This window comes from Takifugu rubripes, chromosome 8 (assembly GCF_901000725.2).
Source record: "Takifugu rubripes chromosome 8, fTakRub1.2, whole genome shotgun sequence".
Classification (NCBI taxonomy): Eukaryota; Metazoa; Chordata; class Actinopteri; order Tetraodontiformes; family Tetraodontidae; genus Takifugu; species Takifugu rubripes.
The window spans coordinates 11,919,936-11,939,358 of NC_042292.1; the positions used below are offsets into that span (position 1 = coordinate 11,919,936).

The 19,423-nt window shown below is 41.0% G+C and overlaps 3 protein-coding genes, 1 long non-coding RNA gene and 1 other non-coding gene across 9 annotated transcripts in view; 1 reads left to right on the plus strand and 4 right to left on the minus strand.

The window, feature by feature from the left end:
• Window positions 1-1,253: 1,253 nt before the first annotated feature.
• trnar-ucu (transfer RNA arginine (anticodon UCU)) lies at window positions 1,254-1,327 on the minus strand. Its single transcript has one exon. It is a non-coding gene; the product is annotated as a tRNA-Arg (tRNA).
• Window positions 1,328-2,035: 708 nt separating this feature from the next.
• Window positions 2,036-7,757, minus strand: LOC105416818 (uncharacterized). Its single transcript, XM_011606536.2, has 10 exons — window positions 7,476-7,757; window positions 7,126-7,238; window positions 6,490-6,610; window positions 6,282-6,381; window positions 5,508-5,710; window positions 3,925-4,052; window positions 3,673-3,799; window positions 3,499-3,589; window positions 3,351-3,426; window positions 2,036-3,172 (listed from the first exon to the last, which is right to left on the minus strand). Exons 1-10 carry the CDS (start codon window positions 7,546-7,548, stop codon window positions 3,062-3,064), a joined length of 1,143 nt encoding a protein of 380 aa, XP_011604838.2. The 5' UTR covers window positions 7,549-7,757; the 3' UTR covers window positions 2,036-3,061.
• Window positions 7,758-7,898: 141 nt separating this feature from the next.
• il13ra1 (interleukin 13 receptor, alpha 1) lies at window positions 7,899-11,958 on the minus strand. The gene is made up of 7 exons (XM_029839573.1): window positions 11,859-11,958; window positions 9,882-10,050; window positions 9,654-9,784; window positions 9,349-9,496; window positions 9,129-9,228; window positions 8,962-9,043; window positions 7,899-8,887 (listed from the first exon to the last, which is right to left on the minus strand). The coding sequence occupies exons 2-7, from the start codon at window positions 9,961-9,963 to the stop codon at window positions 8,789-8,791; spliced, it is 642 nt and encodes a 213-aa protein (XP_029695433.1). The 5' UTR covers window positions 9,964-10,050; window positions 11,859-11,958; the 3' UTR covers window positions 7,899-8,788.
• A 2,240-nt stretch (window positions 11,959-14,198) lies between these two features.
• LOC115250591 (uncharacterized) lies at window positions 14,199-15,041 on the plus strand. The gene is made up of 2 exons (XR_003889152.1): window positions 14,199-14,571; window positions 14,660-15,041. It is a non-coding gene; the product is annotated as an uncharacterized lncRNA (long non-coding RNA).
• Window positions 14,808-19,423, minus strand: part of dock11 (dedicator of cytokinesis 11) — a 35,332-nt gene continuing 30,716 nt past the window's right edge. For 4 of the 5 annotated variants that reach the window (XM_011606540.2, XM_011606538.2, XM_011606541.2 and 1 more), the window contains 6 exons: window positions 19,204-19,350; window positions 18,054-18,264; window positions 17,774-17,964; window positions 17,571-17,671; window positions 17,346-17,484; window positions 14,812-15,698 (listed from right to left, as the gene is read on the minus strand). In XM_011606540.2, the coding sequence (XP_011604842.1) occupies window positions 15,609-15,698; window positions 17,346-17,484; window positions 17,571-17,671; window positions 17,774-17,964; window positions 18,054-18,264; window positions 19,204-19,350 (879 nt within the window). In that variant the 3' untranslated portion in view covers window positions 14,812-15,608. Of the gene's footprint in view, window positions 15,699-16,775; window positions 16,793-17,345; window positions 17,485-17,570; window positions 17,672-17,773; window positions 17,965-18,053; window positions 18,265-19,203; window positions 19,351-19,423 lie in introns of all 5 variants that reach the window. The other variant, XM_029839572.1, reaches the window with a different exon arrangement.

Here is a 19,423-nt window from a genome sequence, read left to right on the forward strand (position 1 = left end):
TTACTGCAATCTGTCTAGCTTGACGTCAGCTTTTTATTAACGGGGCATTCCTATCTCTCTCGCTCTCTTTCTCTCCCTCACGTCAGCAGCATCTCAGCACTGCCTTTTTATTCCTTTCTCTTCCCTCATTTTTTTTTGTTCTGTTTCTTGTTTGGCTCTTGTACTGCGCAGGCCAACATTTCCAAAACCACGCCGTGAAAGTCGGGACTTGGGTTGCTTTGGTTTGGTTTCCCTTTCAAATCTTAAAAAATGTTACACACATGTTTCTGGGGTGTTATTGAATACAGAGATGAGTAAATTGTAATGAGAATTAGACACGTCCCCAGTAGAGGGGGGGGGGGGGGGGGGGGGCGGCTGACGTGTGTTCTGAGTAATAACCGCTGCAGGAGAATCCAGGCGCTTTCCGATGAGCTTGACATTTTGATGGGATACAGCATGGATGTCACTCTGATGAATAAACAGTCCATGTCCTCATTCCTGCTCCCCCTGATACTGCTGCTGTCACAGTTCAGTAGTTTCCACCACAGGGAGTTGGTGCCCCTCCACAACAGACCTGCGGCGGCGGCGGAGGGGGCGGACGCTTATCTCGGTGCTGGAGCGCCCTTTTGCGTCCACAATGTAAAACTGTCTGTGCAAGTCTTTGTTCGCCGGGTCGGTAAATTTTACAAGTGGATTTAGATTTGGGTTTAGAGGAAATATATGAAATAACATGTTGATGTGTTATCATGTTAGGATAAATGCCCATTTATGTTTAGAGACGTCCTTGGTGTTTGGCGTTATTGAGGCGGTTTGAGTTGTGATCTCGGGTTTTAAATACCTCAAAGGATTCAATGGATTTGTTATGGCTCCGTTTATTTTTAAGTGAATGAGGAAAAATCACGAAATGTTAGGTACATAATGTTTGTTTTTATTATTACGCGTTACTCAGGCTTTTATCCAAGGCAGCCTCATCTAAAGCTGCACCATCAGTTGGAGTAATAGTTTATTGTACGGTGTCGTGGCAATAGTAGCATTATATGGAGATGTTAACCACGAAGAAACAGACATTTTATCAAATAAACTGACATTTTATGTATTGTTTCATAAAATAGAAAGAAAGGAATTACAATTGCTGAAGCTTTATTAGAGTACGATTGAGGTTGTTGTGAATACAACACCGCTTAAATACAGGACCAAAGCATCAGCATCGCTAACATGTCCGTAGAAAAAAAAAAAGACAAAAGGTTTTCTGCTAAATTCCATGCAGCACGGCACATCTCTGCCGGGACTCGAACCCGGAGCCTCTGGATTAGAAGTCCAGCGCGCTATTCCATTGCGCCACAGAGACTACGCCAGCACAGTAAAGGTCTGGTACATTTTTCCATCCATATCTCTCCGTATCGCCTCTTTCTGCATCCCTGCAACATCAGGACCAATCCGGGCCGGCCACCACTTCTGACCACACGGGGGCGCTGTTTCCCGTCATTGAGCTGACGCGGAGTGCGGAAGTGTAAAGTTTGCAGCTTCGTAACCGCAAATAGAGAGCTCACATATTACAAATTAAAAGTCGTCCAATCTGAAAGCTCTCGAAACGTTTTAGTTTGAAATTATATTACCGGACGCACATTATATTTATAATAGCGTAATGTTATCGCCGAACAACACGTTCAAAATCTATAATAAAACAATCCGTGACCATATGACGCCATTTATTTTAGTTTATTTTGTTTTTTGAATTTGTAAATGTGCACATTAATTTGGGTATAAAGCGCAGTGAGATTTTATTGCTATCGAAAACGATAATCATCGGGACAAAAAGACAGTTCGCGGAATATTTAACCGTCTTTCCGAATAATTCGTTGTTTGTTGAAGTTTTACGTTTTCTGGTAATGTTGGTCTTTTTGCTTTCCATAGTAGTTGCATAAATGCCACATAACTATATGGTGTTGGGTAACTAGATTTCACCCGATTGCATCAGAAAACAAATGATTTGACTCCAGAATGAATACAATTGCTGGATACTTTTTTTAAATAACAAGACGACCAAGTCAAGATGTTTTTCAGGACAATTTTAAAATGCATCATCATTTGTACTTGAAGATATAAATTCCAAATTGTTTTACATTTGTTGCAGTACAATGTATGGCTTCACGATGCCTGGTTATCTGGAGTCACACAGAGTTTACGCAAACAGTCTGAGACACATTTCAAAACTTCCTTATCTGGTAGAGATTGCTCCATCTGAAAGTTGCATTTATATGTAGGAAATGTCGAAATCTGCAGATTCTCTCTTAAATCCCCCCATTGAAACCTGGTTTTCCCCCTATTCTGCACATTTTTGCAGAATGGTGAAAATCTTGTACTGTTTTTAATTTTAAATATGATTAAAGAGCATTAGAAGAAATGAAAATGGGCTTAAGCTGACTACGAATATGTACAAATCTCAAAACCTTTTTACTGTAAAAGTAGCTATAACTTGTTTGTATGCAAAGCATTTTTAAATTGATAAGAGTTAAAGAAAATAATAAGAGTTCAAGAAAATTAATTTAAGATTACAAAGAAATAAAAGTGGCCCTTCGATGGAACCTTGAGGAACACCATGTGCATGTGTTATTTACACACACACACACACACACACACACACACACACACACACACACACACACACACACACACAGACACTTAAAAAAAATGTATAACCAGCATTAGAATATCAACCACACAGAAAATGAACTAAACTTTTTTTTTTTTTAAAGTTGAATCCATCAACAGTAGCTGTAACTAAACAGCATTTGCTCGTTACGATAATGAGTAATAAACAGTCACACAATAACAGCAGGTAGGTTTTCTGACATCAGGACAGTTCTGTGGGTGTTCAGTTCAGCTGCATTGGTTGAGGTCACGCTTCCCTCACCGTACTTGGCCTTCCTTTATTTCCTTATTTATTAAGCTATTTCATTAAAAAAAACTGTTAACATGTCAAATAATCAGTGGGTCCCTTTCTTCGGGACACAAAGCAGTTATACAGTGTCTACTGATCCACCAATCAAGTGCAGGACGAGGTATTGAGCTTCAGTTGACCTCACAGCAGGGGGTGTTTCAGGGGTTTTATGTTGCTGTATATGGGCTCTGTCACGAGACTAATTATGCAGAGCTCTTCCTTTGAATTGCCGTAAAGACTGTCAAGCGTGCACTGGAAAAAAAAAAAAAAGGTTTCAAAATTTTGCTTTGAAAAATGTCAGATATTATTTGATAAAGGGAGTTTGATACACATAACTCCTGACTTTTTTTGCGGTTTTGCTTCCCTAAATGAAAGATATCCCACATCAGTTCATGTAAATCAAGAAATATTAGATTTTTAAAAAACTTACCTTGAAGTTGTTGTCGGGAATACTGCTGAGGAGGTCCCTTGGTTCTGGTATTTTTGGAAATATTGCTTCCCTTTTCCTGCAGAAAAAAATTTCCACACATGAGACAAGTGTGAATGGCAAAAGGAGATGAGGAAAATCTTCCACACACCTCCTAAAGCAAATAAGAAGAGTGGTTGCCAGGCCAGTAAACACCAGTGAGAAGAAAATGGCAGCATATGTCAAGAGGGGAGGATCTGCCTCTGTACAAAATAAAAAATAAAGGTAAAATACAATCTGGATCAATTAAAATGATATAAAAGTAATAATGAAATAACGACATTACCAAAATATTTGTATTCAGACCACAATGACTTTCCTTTGAGTGATATTGCTTGAATGGCCAGGCGGTACGGACAGTGTGGGACCCTGTTGAGAACCTCACTGTGTTGGCTGGCTGATACACTTTTAGACTGAACAAACAAACAAAGAGTCAGATTCAAGGATGCTTGTTCAGGAAACACTGATCAGTACTACATGTAAAAACCATTTATTCAAAGACATTTACAGTCAAACACTGCTCTGTTGTGGCACTTACCTTTGGATCACCGCACGTCGTGTAGTTTATCGTTATTGTCCAATCAGTGGGGATGTCTGGGGTTTCCCAGCTAATATGGAATTTGTAGTCGGTTTTGGTGACGTTCCACTTTAAAGCTGGAAGCCTTACTGCACAGGAGAAAACATCATTCTGTCACAATGGCTGGTTCACACACAAAAATCTTGGAATGAATCTGCAACAGGGTTGTCAAACCTATGACCCGTGGGCCAGAATCGGCCCACCTACGGGTTCAATTCAGCCCAGGGGTCTATTAAACATGAGAAATGTATGTAAGCCATTAACTGGAGATTTTATTTGTCCACTCTGGGCATACCTTTAAATTAGAAGTAGCTGTTCATAATGTTTAGACAAAGGATGGTTCAATAAATGTGAACATCTTAATATATTTGTACTTTTTTGCACAACATAGAAGACACATTTGAAGTTAGCCCTATATATTCACTGCCTGGCTAAAAAGCCTTCCCCATGCCTATCCCAAATATTCTTATTGGTCTTAAGATCTGGATGCACATGAGAAAAAGAGGCCTAATGCTTCCTGAACCACTCTCTAAAATCTGAACTCATCAGAACACATTTCCTTCAAGCCATTGTTCCAGAATCCAATCTTTATGCTCCCAAGCAAACTGAAGCTTTTCTCCCCCGATTAGCCTCACTGATAATTAATATTCCTAAGGCTACACAGCTGTTTAGTCCCTTGAGTTCCCGTTGCATTGTGCCTATGGAAAGGCTCTTCCTTTAGTCATCACCCTGATTTCTACCCTTGCTTTACTACAAGTTGATTTCGAGTTGAATGTTTAGGTAATCGTTGAACAGGATAATTCCGAGTTCTTTTTCTGACCACATTTCTTCCTTGAAGACAGTGGTTCCCCACTTCCAGGTTTTGAGAATGGACAGTTGCACAGTCCTTAACCCAATTCACGTAGTTTCTGCAGTCTTCTTAGAAATGTTTCTAATTGTTGCAGCCAATGATTCGTCCGATCTCTAACAGGCTGCGACATTCGCACGACCACAGAATGTGTCTTTCAACATAGTTGTTTAAGAAATAAGAAGCGACTCCTTGCATCAGTCAGGCGTAAATATTCAGAAACAATACTCTGGCAGGCTATAATGTAATATGACTGATGCAACTACAGAGACTTTTTGGGGTATGTTTCCCAGCCACCTTCTGAGCCTATTAGCCAAATCTCCCAAGTTAAAACTCATCAGACCAAGTTTGATGAGTTGAGACATGTAGCTTCTGTTTACACAGGAAAACAGACGAGTTGTATCGTGTAAATGAAAAAGAAGATTCTAATCCTGCTACTTCCACAATGCTTCACGAGTACAGCTTTGAGCTTTCATCCTTTTGTTGTGATTTGAAGATTATCGGATTTTATTGTATTAGCTGCTACTAAAGCTGACAGATACCTGCTGATGGGTCTCACAGCTGGCTGCTAAGGCCAGAATGTTAAAGGCCCTCCCTGCTATTTGGGTGCCATAGTCGTGCAACTTCACCAATTTTGCAAACACATTTTTTCTACAATTAATTGTTGACAAACTCAATACATATTGCGCCATAATACCATTTGATGTCACTACTTTTCGAAAGGTGTTGAAAGATGAGTGATTCCTCCTTTCTCGGAATGAAATTAAAATGTGTGTGCCTCCCAACTGCAGATCGCACCCAGTCCTGACGCCATCGGTTTCGTTGTATGATTGACACTCCGTCATCTTGATATTCTGAATAAAATCCATTTCGTCCGTGATTTTGGATTCATTTACGAACCTGAAAAGACAGTCACAAGGTGATTTACTTCAGCGCTACATATTATTGCTAACTGTCAAGTTTTCAAGTATCACACATTTGTTTAATTAGTCTGCGCCAGGGGTGAACAAATTTGTATTACATTTTCAATTTATTGCTTGCTACCATGGGTACCAGCACGCTTCGTTGCAGAGTGGCAGCAGATGGGGCATGCTTTACAAACTGAAAGTTTCTCGGCATAAAAGACGTATTGCCCTAGATCAGTTGTCAGTGAATTTGAAAGTAAAGCTGCATTCCTGTGCAAATGGAAACTTTGGGGGAAAAAAGCTTGGAGTTGACGCAGGCTAGGTCTAGATCATGGATCATATTTTCTAATATAGTCTTAACAAGTTATGTAACATTAAAAAGACTAACAGGGCCGTAGTTTGACCATATCTGGGCTAACCTGCCAGTTATCCAGTGACTTAAGAACTTTAATCTAAGGTAACATGAATTCTTCTGGTTCAAACACGTTTGATTGTGCAATCATAATGCGTCATTAGTAAACAGCCAATGAGAAAACTGGTGCGAGGTGCAGAGAGATCAGACGTACACAAAGAAAAACTGCAACTCTTGAATGTGGGTGTTTGGAATCCAAGAGCAAACGGCATCCCGACGGGAAGTTCGATAACAATCCACCTCCTTCACCAGTTCTGAGAATAAGAGGTACATGTGCAGTTAAATACACTGATTATTATGTGTGACCTATCAATTAAAAATGTATATGTGTGTGTGTGTGTGAGAGAGAGAGATGTGGCTACCTGGATAATGTAAAGAGATGTGAACTGGAGGACTTCTTCTGCCATTACATTCAGTTAGAGTCAGGTTCACAAAGTTTCCCTCCATCACTGTGCTTCTATCATAAGGAAACGGGACCTGCCCCTGAACCAAAAAAAAGAAAAACATACATATTAAATAGAAGGAAAAACATGCAATCAGATGTAAAATGGGTAAAATTTGTGGAAGGTGAGTGCAATAGATTCCACCCTACTCTCTCTCATCCTAAAAACACATTGGTCCATGACATCCATCCTCATGAAAAACACCTTGTACGTGTCTTAAATGTACCCTGCCATTGTTCATTTTTGACGTGACTTAATAATAATAATAATAATAATAATAATAATAAAGGCTATCAATAAAAAAAGAACAAAATCCAAATGCCAACAAGTTGTCTCCAGTCATCCACACAGTCCTAAAGATTAATGGAGATAAACCAGTGATGAAACATATTTAAGATTGTAAATTTCTCCTAGGTTTCAGAGTACCTCCTCTACCTTTATTTAATACAAAATAAAGAGAATGAATAATACCAAAATTGTAATGATAGACACGGATGCTCTGAAATGAGACGAACGGTTTCCATCCATTTAATATGGTCAAAAATTTATACTCACGTCGGTTGCATCTCCTGCGCTAACTGTATAATGGTGACATGTTGACGATGACAGCTGGAGTAAAAAGTCATTGATCCACTGTAGGGAGATGTTCTTTTGAGTGACTATATGACCTTAAAAGAACGTAAAGAGGGGAAAAGGTATATAATTCAAGAAAGTGCGTCATGTCTGTTCCACCCAACTTGTAAACCTTGAAGATGTCCCACTCAGCAATGACTCCATAGACGTCATTACCGGGAAACCAGTTAACAGATACGGGCAAAACCTCTACACGCACTAAAAAAAAATAAATAAATAAAAAGTATATATATATACGAAATAAGTCAGGTGTGTGTGTGTGTTTGTTTTACCTGCGGCACATTTGGTCTCTAAAAGAAGGCACCATAAAACAAAAAGGTTTAAAAGGCCGAGGATCCGAATCATCGTTTCCCACTTTTCTGAATTCCCCGAATTTTTAGTTTGTCCCCACTCCGCCAGGCTTCTTGCTTTTCCACCGCGCAAAAGAAAGAACAATGTCCACGTCTCAGTTTTTCTCCGACTCCAGTTGTCTAACTTTAGATTTCCCAACTGGACAGCCAGTTAAACCTCTGCTTGGTAGCAATTGGGCGGAGAACTTCCCCCGAATTTAAGGTCGTGCGAAACCTCACGCAGAAAACCTCCACACAGCTTCCACACGCGTTTATGAAGTCTATGACGCATTTAATCATTCAATCTATAAAGCTCTCCATTGTTTCGTTGGTATTTGATGATATTTTAAAAGCCACACAGCGACACCAGTTAGGAAGGCAGCTTTATTTTATAATCGGTTTTGGTTTTATTTTACATATAGCGGCGCCTCACCTCCAGCAGGTGGAGCCATAGGCAACCGTTCATTCCCGGAGCCTGCTTCCATTCAATTTTCTATGGAGACAGATTTTTTTTTTATTTCCGCATTCGTTATTACATGAATAAAAAACATAAGAGTCACAATCATGAAACTGCATACACCTCACCCATAAACGCCTTTGCCTTAGTGACTGCTTTATCCCTTTTGGGGCCATAACGAGGGTACACATATGGGAGAAGGCAGTTTACACCCCTAGAGGAGTTGCCAGGTCATTGCAGGGCCCCATGTGGGTGGTTTTGGGTATGGAGCCTTGCTCGGCAGTACCTTGGCAGTGCTCTGAGGGTGTTCTGAGACCTTTCCCTACTTCTGTTTTGTCTGCACTGTGGCTTGAACTGAGAACCTTCTGCTTCTCAGCCCAGTCCCCAACAGACTGAGAGCACCCCCCCCCCCCCCCCCCACCACCTTAAAAGCCAAAAATATAAATAAATAAGTGCTTCTTTAAAGTGTAATAGCAGTGTTACAGTAAAATTTAAAAAACAAAAAAAAGAAGGTAAAACAAAGCCCTTCTGAAAATCAAAAGTGCTTATGGGGAGTCATCCTTTATAGAATCTTATTCACATAATATTTTACAACACTATAGCAGAGAAGACTTAAAACGGACAGCTGCTGTTTCTGCAAGAAGAAAGAAGTTGAGGTTGAAGATCAAGAAGCTTCACGACCTGATCAGCTAAGGGCTCAGGCTAAACAGAATCCCCTCTTCATTAATGCCCTCATTCCTGCAAGAAGACAAACCAGCTGATTTGGTTTTGACATCACATCTGCCTGGAGTTTCGCTTGTCAGGAGGTATACTGGTTAATGCAGTTTTCAGATATGAGTCTGATTTTACAAGCATCGATCGGTTCTGGGACTGGCGTGTACAGATTCCCTCCTGGTGTCTGAAAAAGAAAGAGCAATGAGTAGAGAGTGCAGGTAAACCCATATCCTTATTTTCAATCCCTGTGTAATATACCAGAGGGTCATTGTTTCCATTCATCATTGGCTTGAATATTACAGAGGGATCCGGTATGCTGGGCCAAAAAATCTCCCTGTGCCTTAAGAAGAGAGATTGCGTCATATGTAATGAACACATTAAAAAAAGACCATTGCTTGATTAAATTAACTCAGGGAAAAATTTACTTTCTAAAACAGTAGCATAGCAGGATGATGCAGACGGAGAGAATGATGGACATGAATACGGCGGCAATGGTCAGTATCCTGTAAGGATCCGCATTGACGCCTGAGGAAACAAGATCAGGATTGTTTCAATTAAAAATTTAATTAAAAAATATATTTCACATCACTTATTTATTTCCATGACAAAGGTGTACTCTGATATGCATACGACTGAGGCACTTACCATAGGATATAGTGGCACTCATTTCGCTGACAAGAGCAGGGTCGAGACAGTGTTTCAGAAAGTTGGTTTTGGCCTGGAACTCATAGCGACAAGCTTTGTCATATGTGAAATTCATCGTGTCAAATCCTTGGCTCGTATTGCGACATTCCTATAATATGACAAACACAAAATCACAATGGGGGAATCAAAGAAACGAAGGTTTAGATCTGTTAACAATCTGCTTGAATAGTCCAACCTTTAAAAAAGAGGGTTTAAAAAAGGGAATCATTTAAAAAAGGAATAATGAGTTAAATTTCACAACTTACTTTGTGCACATTGCAACGGCTGTGGCAGACTTCAAATGTCATGCAATCGAGTTTTTGCAGTGGTGGGGTTAAAGTCAATATGAGCATATCATCATCAAATACTGTGACATTCAGAAGAGGTGGATCTATTGCTGCACAGGGGAGACAAAAATCATTGTTTAATTTGTTCTCAAAGGGCAAAAAAAATAATTACAGACCAACATCTGAGAGCATTTAATGAATACCAACCAAGCGGAGCTTTGAAGGAGCTCACTGCATTGTCAGTCTCTACAAAGATGCAGGTCCGGTCTTCTGACTTGTTACATGTCATGATGCACTGATGCCTCTCTGGATTCCCTGTGCTGAGAGGCTTTTCGCACGTTTTCACGCTCTTTATTAGCTCGTCCGTTTTACCACACTGCCTTATTGACAAAAAGGTGATGGGAGAACAGAAATGATGTTGACACGGCCATCACACGCTTCACTCAAACCGTGATATTGCACTCAGGTAACCATGGTGACCAGACTTAAAAAAATAATTGTCAAAGTCCTGCCACATGTTCATATGTAAGAATTAACAATTCCTGGTCTAAAATATGACAGGCATTGATATTTTATCTCATCTGCAAGCACAAAAAATGAAAAATGGGACTCAGGGCAGCAACAATATGATCATTCCAGTCTTTCAGAGACTGGACTGGAGTGATGAGAGAAACTTAAGGTCATTCCGCCTCTCTCCACTGGTGGGATTTGGCAACGTCCTAGAATGCGCCACCCAAATTGACCGGCTAACATGCTAATGAGTGGAAGGCGGTCTGGCTGACAGATGTAGGACCCATGACGGGGTCTCGGTGTTTTCATCGTGCTTCACTGCGTTTTGCAAAAACTGCTCAATTTCAGTGTAGGTTAGGGTCGTCATAGTTTGAGTGATTTTCCGCCAAACGGAATTCCCAGCCATGCAGCTCATAGCTGTGACTAAATATCAGTCTGGTTTCAAGATAAAAAGCAACTCCTGACTTTTGGGATACCGCAAGGTTCAGTGGTAGGACTAATTTTATTTTGATTGCCTCTCCTTCATGTGGGACAGATAAGCAATCAGTCTCCCATCATCTATATGCAGATGACATTCTTCCTCAATCAGCCACCTGACCAGAATCAAAGATGGAATTTTTTATGACTAAACTTGGACAAGACAGAGACATTGACGGTTGCTCCTGAAAATCAATTGCCCCTAATTAGGCATTACATGTCCCATCAAGTGTAGCTTAGGTGCATGTCCATGAGTTGAGACTTTGGGTATCTGTGTGGTGAAATAATCGGTTTCAAAAGAAGATGCGTATACACGCTTTGATCTCAAGTAGTTTGTCTTTAACATTTCTGAGCCAGAAAGAACTCGAACACCTCCAGGCTCTTCAGAACTGTACTGAGAGCTTTATAAATCAAGGCAGTTACAAAACAGGGTAGGTATCACCCCAGTCTTATCAGAACTAGACTGGCTCCTAGTTAATCTCAGGGTTCATTGTAAAATTTTGGTCTCACTTTTAGAGCTTTTAATTGTCAGCTCCAGTTGACATTTCAGAGTTTCTGAAGTTTTCTAACCCCCCACACGTTGTCTAAGAGTCTCTAGTCAAAGCCTGCTTGTCACCCCACTCACTCACTTCACAACCACAAGGGAACTTTCAATCAGTGGCCCCCAGACTATGGGATGCTCTGCCACTGAGTACACCTGGCTATAATCCGTACCACCCAAATTTCATGAAATTTACGAAAAATTACTCATAGGCTGCACCTGACTATAAGCCACAGGTGGCCACTTTGAAAATGAGATCTTTATGGTACATAGAAAGATTATTTTAAATGCTTAATTATTAAATGGTGGACCTAAATATCCATTCAGAAAACTATTTATCCCACTGGGGTGATTGAGGAAATCATAAAAATCCATAAATAAGCCATATAATTCTATAAACTGCAGGGGTCAAAGCGAGAGGAAAAAATAGTGGAATTTATAGTACTTTTAAATTCATAATTGTCTACGGGGGCTCACTCATAATCAAATTGGAATAATCCCTCTGACTGGACCATAAAGACTTCATCTCACCATTATGAACACAACTACGGCAGCCTGCAACTCCTGTAGTGGCCACCAAGAGTCCACAAAAGCTAGATGGTTACGAACTACCACAAAGAAAGACAGGGTGCATCCACCGTCTTTTGAATACTCACCTATAACGGACTGTCAGGTTTAGAGACGGATCTACCGGGACCCAAGAACAGTTCAGCTTTCTGTCGTTCAAGAAACATTTGAAGTTTTTCACCAGCTCGGCTGTGAACAGTTGAGGACAACATAATGGATCCATAAAATGCAATCGATATAAAATTGTCATCCATCGATTGGCTACACACCTTTTGGTTTCACGGGAGGGAAATTTAAAGTTGCACGCTTTGCATTAGAAATCCAAACTTGGAACGTCCAGTTTTTAGAATCCATCTCCCGAGTGAACAAATTTGTTATATAAATTCCAGTATTTTCTTGTGAACGCAGTTTTCCCACCTGCGAATCAGATTATGGAGAATGGTAGAAAATGTGTGAGACTTGAGACGGTCCTCTAAAGAAGAAATAACCAAAACAAAGGAACTGGCAGGAAGCGTGGAAATCCGAAAACAGCCTGGTCTTCATTGTGAGGATGCTGGCTTTTGAAGTTTCTCCTGCTCTGAAGTGTCAAAATATTGCATTTTTATTTCGACGCCTTTTGTCACATGACTGCTGCTTAATTAAAATGAACACACGTACTCTAAACAATGTTATCCTGATGAAGGCGATGTGAGTTGAAACGCGTTGTTTTAATCCTTATACCGTCAGAGCGCCTCAGACTGCCTCAAATAGGGTCATTTTTGGATTTCCTGATCTGTAGGAATAATGTTATATGAAGATGTTTCGCTCACAATCTCAGCTGAGGAATTTTGTTTGTTCTTATTGCAACAACATCATTGAGCGGTGCTGCATATTCAAGGAGTTATCCTAAAGCTAATTAAATATTAATTTGATTTAGTAATTGTCCTCTATGTTTATATAGCAGTTCACATTTTGAATCAATAAGCATAAATGGTTTTGTAAAAAAAATATTATATATATATATATACTGTATATATATATATATACACAGATGTTATTTCCAGTTTCTGAGGTAAAATGTTCATGTGTACTGTATTGAGATCGTTTGATTTACATAACAGACCAGTTACCACATGCTTTTAGACAAGGTTCCCCATCAAATGCTTGACAAACCTCTTTATCGACAGTGAATTCGTAGTTGACATCACCATTATGTGATAGACCGCCTGGCTTCATCCAGGATAGTTCCACTGTAATTGGATCCAGCCACTTTCGTTTTAGTTCTGTTGGAGGTCCTGCACTCTCTGCAAGAAGGAGGAATCTCATTTAGATGTTTTTTTTAAGCGCCTCCCATTAATCTTTCCTTTCCCAGGACATTGGAATAACCCGAGCTCAGTAACATGAAAGAAACTATGCAAAGAAAACTCTGTTAAATATAGTTAAAAAGCACTGACAGAGCGGTCACCTCTGTCAATTCAGTGTGCATCAATTCAATTTAAAGGCTCGTTCAATATTTGCATATCTTTCAGCTCTTACCACTGTTTATTCCCAAATAAGCCTTCAACCAACAGACATTTACCTAAAAACACAAATAAAACCTTAAGGAAAGTGAGTGGCTAACCATATAACTGTGGAAGGAGGATGGGGGGGGGATTCTGTTTATTTTAGGTTCCAATAATTGCCTGTTTCCTTTTATTTCTGTTTCTTTTTAAAATATGGCCTATACTTAATACAGTGCCATAAAAGCATAATTATAATAATTTCTTAAAAGGTTTGTTGGTATTTTCATGCACAGCAGTGTTGCGTTTCTTCTATATTGGGCAAGATTTAATGAAAACAAAAGGAACGATGATTAGGTTTTACTGGCATAAACAAAAAGGAACAATCAACAACATAGAAGGCATCCACTTCCTGTGTCGCCATATCAAAAACAGACGCTTCTTTTATACTGGGGCGCATCTATTTACTAACCCAAATATTTAACGTTTTCTTTCTTATTTAAAAAAAAAAAAAATGAAAATGATTTGTCATGTTTCTTAAAAATAAACAACAACAACAAAAAACACAGTATGAGACAATGTATCCAGGAAAAACTGTAAACTGTAACATATAAACGTACACCGTTCTGCAAAAGAGAACATTCTGACATATTTAAGCCACTTTTATGTGGGAGCAAACTATATTTTAACCTATTTCAGGACGCAATTGTAGTAAAAGAATGGCATTCCCTCACACTCATGATAAGAGGTCATTTGCACTGATTCCAAAATCACATTTTTAAATATGCGCGGTGTGTTTCACCGACTGTACAGCGAACGCACCGCGCACAGTAAAACAGGTCCGAATACACATATATTAAAGAAAAGAAGCAAATCTTTTTATTTTAATCTTAAGTCAAATCATTGAAGGGAGTTTCACCTGTTTGGTCTTTAAATGTCGCCATTATTCCCATTGAGAATAAGGCGAAGTGAAACAGCACGAGCGAAGTCATGTCTTCTGGAAGTGACTGGAACTCTGCTCCTCTTCCCGGCGTTGGATTAAAATCCCAATTAGAAAGAAAAAACAACTGCGAATGCGTGATATCTGCGGTGGATTCTGCGGGACAGGCGGGGCGCTCAGATAGGGTTTGATAAAGTCGCCGACGCAAAGGGAAAGTCTCGGTTTTAACACCTTGAAAGGGAGCAAAGAATGGAGCTCCCTCTGAGCTGAGTCACCGAGGCTGTCGAGGCGGAGTCCTCACAAAACCTCACCCCACAATCCGGACGTGTCAACCGTAAAACGCCTGAGGTGAACCGAGCTATTTATTTGGGAGTGCAATGCCAGGTATTCATCCGCCTTTCTCGCGGGACTTTGGAGTTTTCATAACTTGTTTCTTTTCTAAACTCTTAATCTCTGTCCAATTAAAATAAAGAAAGCACAAAACAAAGCCAGCAGTGTCTTCCCGGAAGCCGCCTGCGTCAATGAATCATTAATCTCGGATTGGAAATGGACTCAGCGCAAACCTTGGTCGAGGTCAAAGTGAAACTCCTGATCATTGTGATATTGCACGTTACTCCCAGTTTGTTTTATTCAAGTTTTATTTAAAAAATAATGATAATAAACTTACAAGCAGCTGCATCTATGTATCTACTGCAGAAAAAAAATGATAAGGGGACTCAGATTTGGATTCAAACATATATACAGTAGGTACAAACATGTTTACTTTACAGCACAATGACAAATTATGTACATATTAAATAGTATACTTGTACATTACAGTGTAGCACTTGGGAATTACTGTGAGGAACTGGCATGACATGATGAAACTAAAAATGGTAGAGCAGAAAGGCACTGGATCTCATCCACACCCCCCCCAGAGGCAAGCTTCACTTAGTTTACCTCTCCTACTCCAGGAATTTCTGATCTTGAATCCCATTTTGAAAGTTGTGGAATATGTGGTTTGGGTTAGTGTTGGAGCGTCGACAGTTTGCGGAGCGTGACTTTTACGTTGTGACAAAAATCCTTTTGGAAGCCCCTCACTGTGGAGGAGCGTTTCTTACTTTTCCTGCTTGTTGGGACACAACTCTTGGAGCCGGGCCAAAGACTCGCCTGGTTGAAATCTCTTGACAAAACACAACGGGGTGCAAAGTACGGCTATAATGTTCTGCATAGATCTGGGATATGCCTTTGCAGATAAAAGAGTATCAAAAATGTATTACATGCTGAAACAGATTAACAGTCAATCGCGGAGAAAAAGAAAACGCACAAAACTTGCTACATTCTCAGTAACACTGATTAAGGCTTAAACAATTGTGATTGCTGAGAGTCCCCAGTGACAAAGACATGATGTCAACAGTGATGAATTTTGTGGAAATATGAAGTCAGCCCAACTCAGTGGAGGTCCCGCTGATTGCTCGAAACACATGGAGGGAGTTTTGTAACAGCGAACGCATCATGTCCTCCTGATAAATCTGGAGCCAAAGAAAAAAGAAAAAAATACTGTTTGAGCTGAAGTCGTGCCAAACTCCACACCTTTTACAAATGCCTCACGAGTCATAAAAAAATAAAAGTGAGGTCTGCAACTCCAACACGTCTACACGGGTGTGTTTGTATTTCATATGCAAAACAGTCCTATCAATCAAATACGTATGTGTAATAAAAATGTGCTTCAGAAAATTATATAGCTTATCTCACAAGTGCAAAGAAAATGTCATACAAGTATAAAAATGTGTATTGAGGTTCATAAGATGCTAAGGTGTTAGCTAGCTTATGTCTCAGGACTGAACACTGTTACCTGAATCTCCACGAAAGCTCCCAAATGGCCTTGCCTTTGCATCAACATGTTGAGTTTGTTTTGGAAAGAATTTAGCTCCTTAAAAAGGGCCGCCACACAGCCACACATGCTAAAGAAATGCAGCATTTCCCATTTCATGTTTGGTGGAGAGCATTTATTAGTTCTGGATGGATAACTTTGAAGGAAGCCGTCATTTATTTGTGACCTACTTGCTGTGACTATTTATTTATAAGTCACTAGGCTGCATATCACCTAAGATACATTTGGTGTAAAATAATTCAGCATAGCTCCTACTCCAACAACAGGGAACTATAACTACTATAACATCTGCGGTTTGCATTTCCACTGCAATTCACTGTGGTTCAGCTTTTATCATTATGCTAAGATTTTAAACCATTCACAAATTTGTTTTAGCGTGTGTTCCACACGTCGCTCAGCTAGCTTGTCGGCTACTCTTTCATAGACTGTCCTTTTAAGTCAAAGGTTTCTTGCCCCGGCTACTTTTGGTGGCAACGTGCTGAGGTTTTTCAAAACTCAGGATAAATGATAAAAGTTTTTGCAATGGAAAAGGGGCTACTGAGCAAAATGAAACCTATTTGATCAATTTGCATGAATCTAGATGACCTAAAACAACCCAGGGGCCACCAGAAGACTAATGCTAGGGGCATGTTTACACTGGAGGGAATATGATGAATAAATGTCGTGCTTAAAAAATGGCAAAAACACAAGGTGAGGTCGAACACATTAATATTACCTGATGGTCCTTTAAAGCTACGTGCCAGCACATTGGAGAGAGAAAGTCAGACTAGTTAGTTTGGTAATTAGCCGAGTGACAGTCAAAATATTACTGTTCATTGAGACGGTGATTCATCCAGCAGTTTCAAGGCTCTGCATGTTTCTTACAGTAAAAGATGACAAAGGCTGAAAGGGAATGGGATAATGCTAATGGGAACGGGATAGTGGGAGTAATTATTCTGAGAAAATGATGGAGAGGAAATGCGGTTTTGTATCGGGCAAAGAATTGTGATAAATTCCCACTCAGGCCATCACCATAGTTACACATTAACAATTGCACCGCAACAAGAAGCTTCTGGTCAGACCCACTGCATTACAGTAAGCGACTGTAAGAGCTGGCGGGACGACAGGGTGGGGCAGACAGAGAAGCCATAATGGATCTCTGCATGTCAATTAATGTCCCAACTAATCTGGAAGCTTCCTCCTTGTTTACTGTCCTGATGGTTTAAAAAAAAAGACTTGACCTTGGCTCAGATGAGACATAAACCCCAACACTGAATACCTATATTTTCTGATTCCAGGTGCCCACCTGTTCGTGGATGATGTCCGATAACTCCTTCACCATCTCTTTAAAGTTGGTCTTGAGGCCCTCGTGATATTCAAACTGGTCCTCTTTGATCAGACGCTCGTTAATGTCCAGCGCCATGCTGCAGGCCTGGACGAAATTCCTGCCGCGACATTATTTGGAGAGCGTTTAAGGCTTCGGAAGGAAGATTTGGTGTAACAAATGCGCAGACGGCTTAAAAAAGGTCACCTAAAAATGTCTTTGAGGTCTTTCACTTTTTTGTTGCCGTACTTGTTGCACCTGCTGTCATCAAGGAAGGCCCTGGCATAGGCCATGGGTCCCGCATTTACCTGCGGGTAACACACAGCCAAGACTTGGGAGTCATTTACATTGGCTGACGTTGTATAAAAATCTTGCATTGATTGCGACGTATGTCCCGCCCCCACCCGCACCTGTACAGACACGCAGCCCTGCAGCTTGAGCTGCAGCTGGATCATGTCCACCTCCTGACTGGAGCAGAGTTTGGTCAGCTCCGCCGTCCGTGCCTTCATCTCGTCTATGGCCACGTCGACCGGCTTGAGCTCCACGTGCTTCTCGCTCACCACCTCCACGCGCTTCTTCATGTAGGGGAAGGTGCTGGCAGCTAAGGGGGGAGAGTGCGCGACAATGTTAGCCAAAATCTTTTAAAGGTGTTGCTTTTTTCAACAGCTGTTGGTGAGCAGTGTTACGCACTTGTGAGCACGGTCCTCCTCTTGCACTGCTCTTCCACACCACCGTGCTTCTTGCCCGACAGCGTGTAAGGCGTCTCGAACACGAAGCGGCTGATGTTGTGGCACTTCTCGAAGTCGGTCTTCTTCTCCGGCGCCTCCTTCTCCTCGAAGTACGGCTTGACAAAGGTCACCTGGAAGTAGGCGAACTTGGGGTCCAGGTCTTTAGGGTTCACCTGTGGCAGAAGTAAATAACGGGTCATTTAATTTAGAAATCAGACTTTAAAATAGTTCAAGCCAGTTCTTCTTTCATCAGAATGCAAAGTACTTTCAATAGTACCTGATGGGATCTGACTGAGGAGGAAACATGCCCAATATAAACAAAACCGTGATTGGCTCGGGAATTTAAAAAATCGGTCAGGAAATCCTACAAGTTGTACTAAATCCACCAAAGGAACAACATGGATCCTCCTTTCGGGGTCAGGGGACATGGGCCTTAGCCTGAGCAAAGCAATTCAAGCTTCCCGCTTCCCAGCCATTTTGTCCAGCTATTCCAAGGGAATCCTGTGGTGCTGCCAGGCCAGCTGGGAGACATACTATGCATCCTGAGCCGCCCCAGCACCTCCTCCAGGTGGGCCGTTATCGGAACCCCTCATCAGGGAGGTGTCCTGGGTTTGCCCTGACCAGGTACGAGGGTCACTTTATCTGGCTCCTCTCAATTCGAAGCAGCTCTACTCTGAGCCTCACCTAGATGACTGAGCATCTCAGCCTAAACCAGATCAACTGGTAAATCTAGAGTTTTAGCTTTTGGCTCAGTTCCTTATTTACCACAAGAGACCAATGCAAAGTCCGGATCACAACGCACCCTCCCCCTCTTCCGATAAGTTCTTCCCGGCCTCCCGGACAGGAAACTGAGACACTTGAACCCCTCCGCTTGGGGCAGGGGGGGCATGCCTGCCCCGGAGGGAGTGCTCCACCCTTTTGAGGAGAACCTACATAGAGTGTGTGACTAGCTGACATTGGGATGACATGGATTTAGAATGAAGGTCCTTGTTAAAAATTCCTAAGGGATCTTGACAGTAGCCAGATAATGAAAAATAAATTCTCTCTATTTGCAAAAGCATGGTCTGACCCACAACCTCCATCATTCTTTCCTCCCTCTTTTCCAACAACACCTTGTTTGAGTCCTGAACGATCCTGACGTTTTCCTGTCCGAACTTGTCGCCGTAAAGTGTCAGCAGCCGCTGAGAGATCTCAGAAAGACCGGTGAGTTTTGGCTCTTTGTATATGTACTCCTTCCCGTCCTCCTCCTCAAAGAAGTTCTGCAAAAAAAAAAATGAACACAAACTCACACAGTCATCCCATCCAGGAACTGGCAGGAACGCGCTTGAGTGC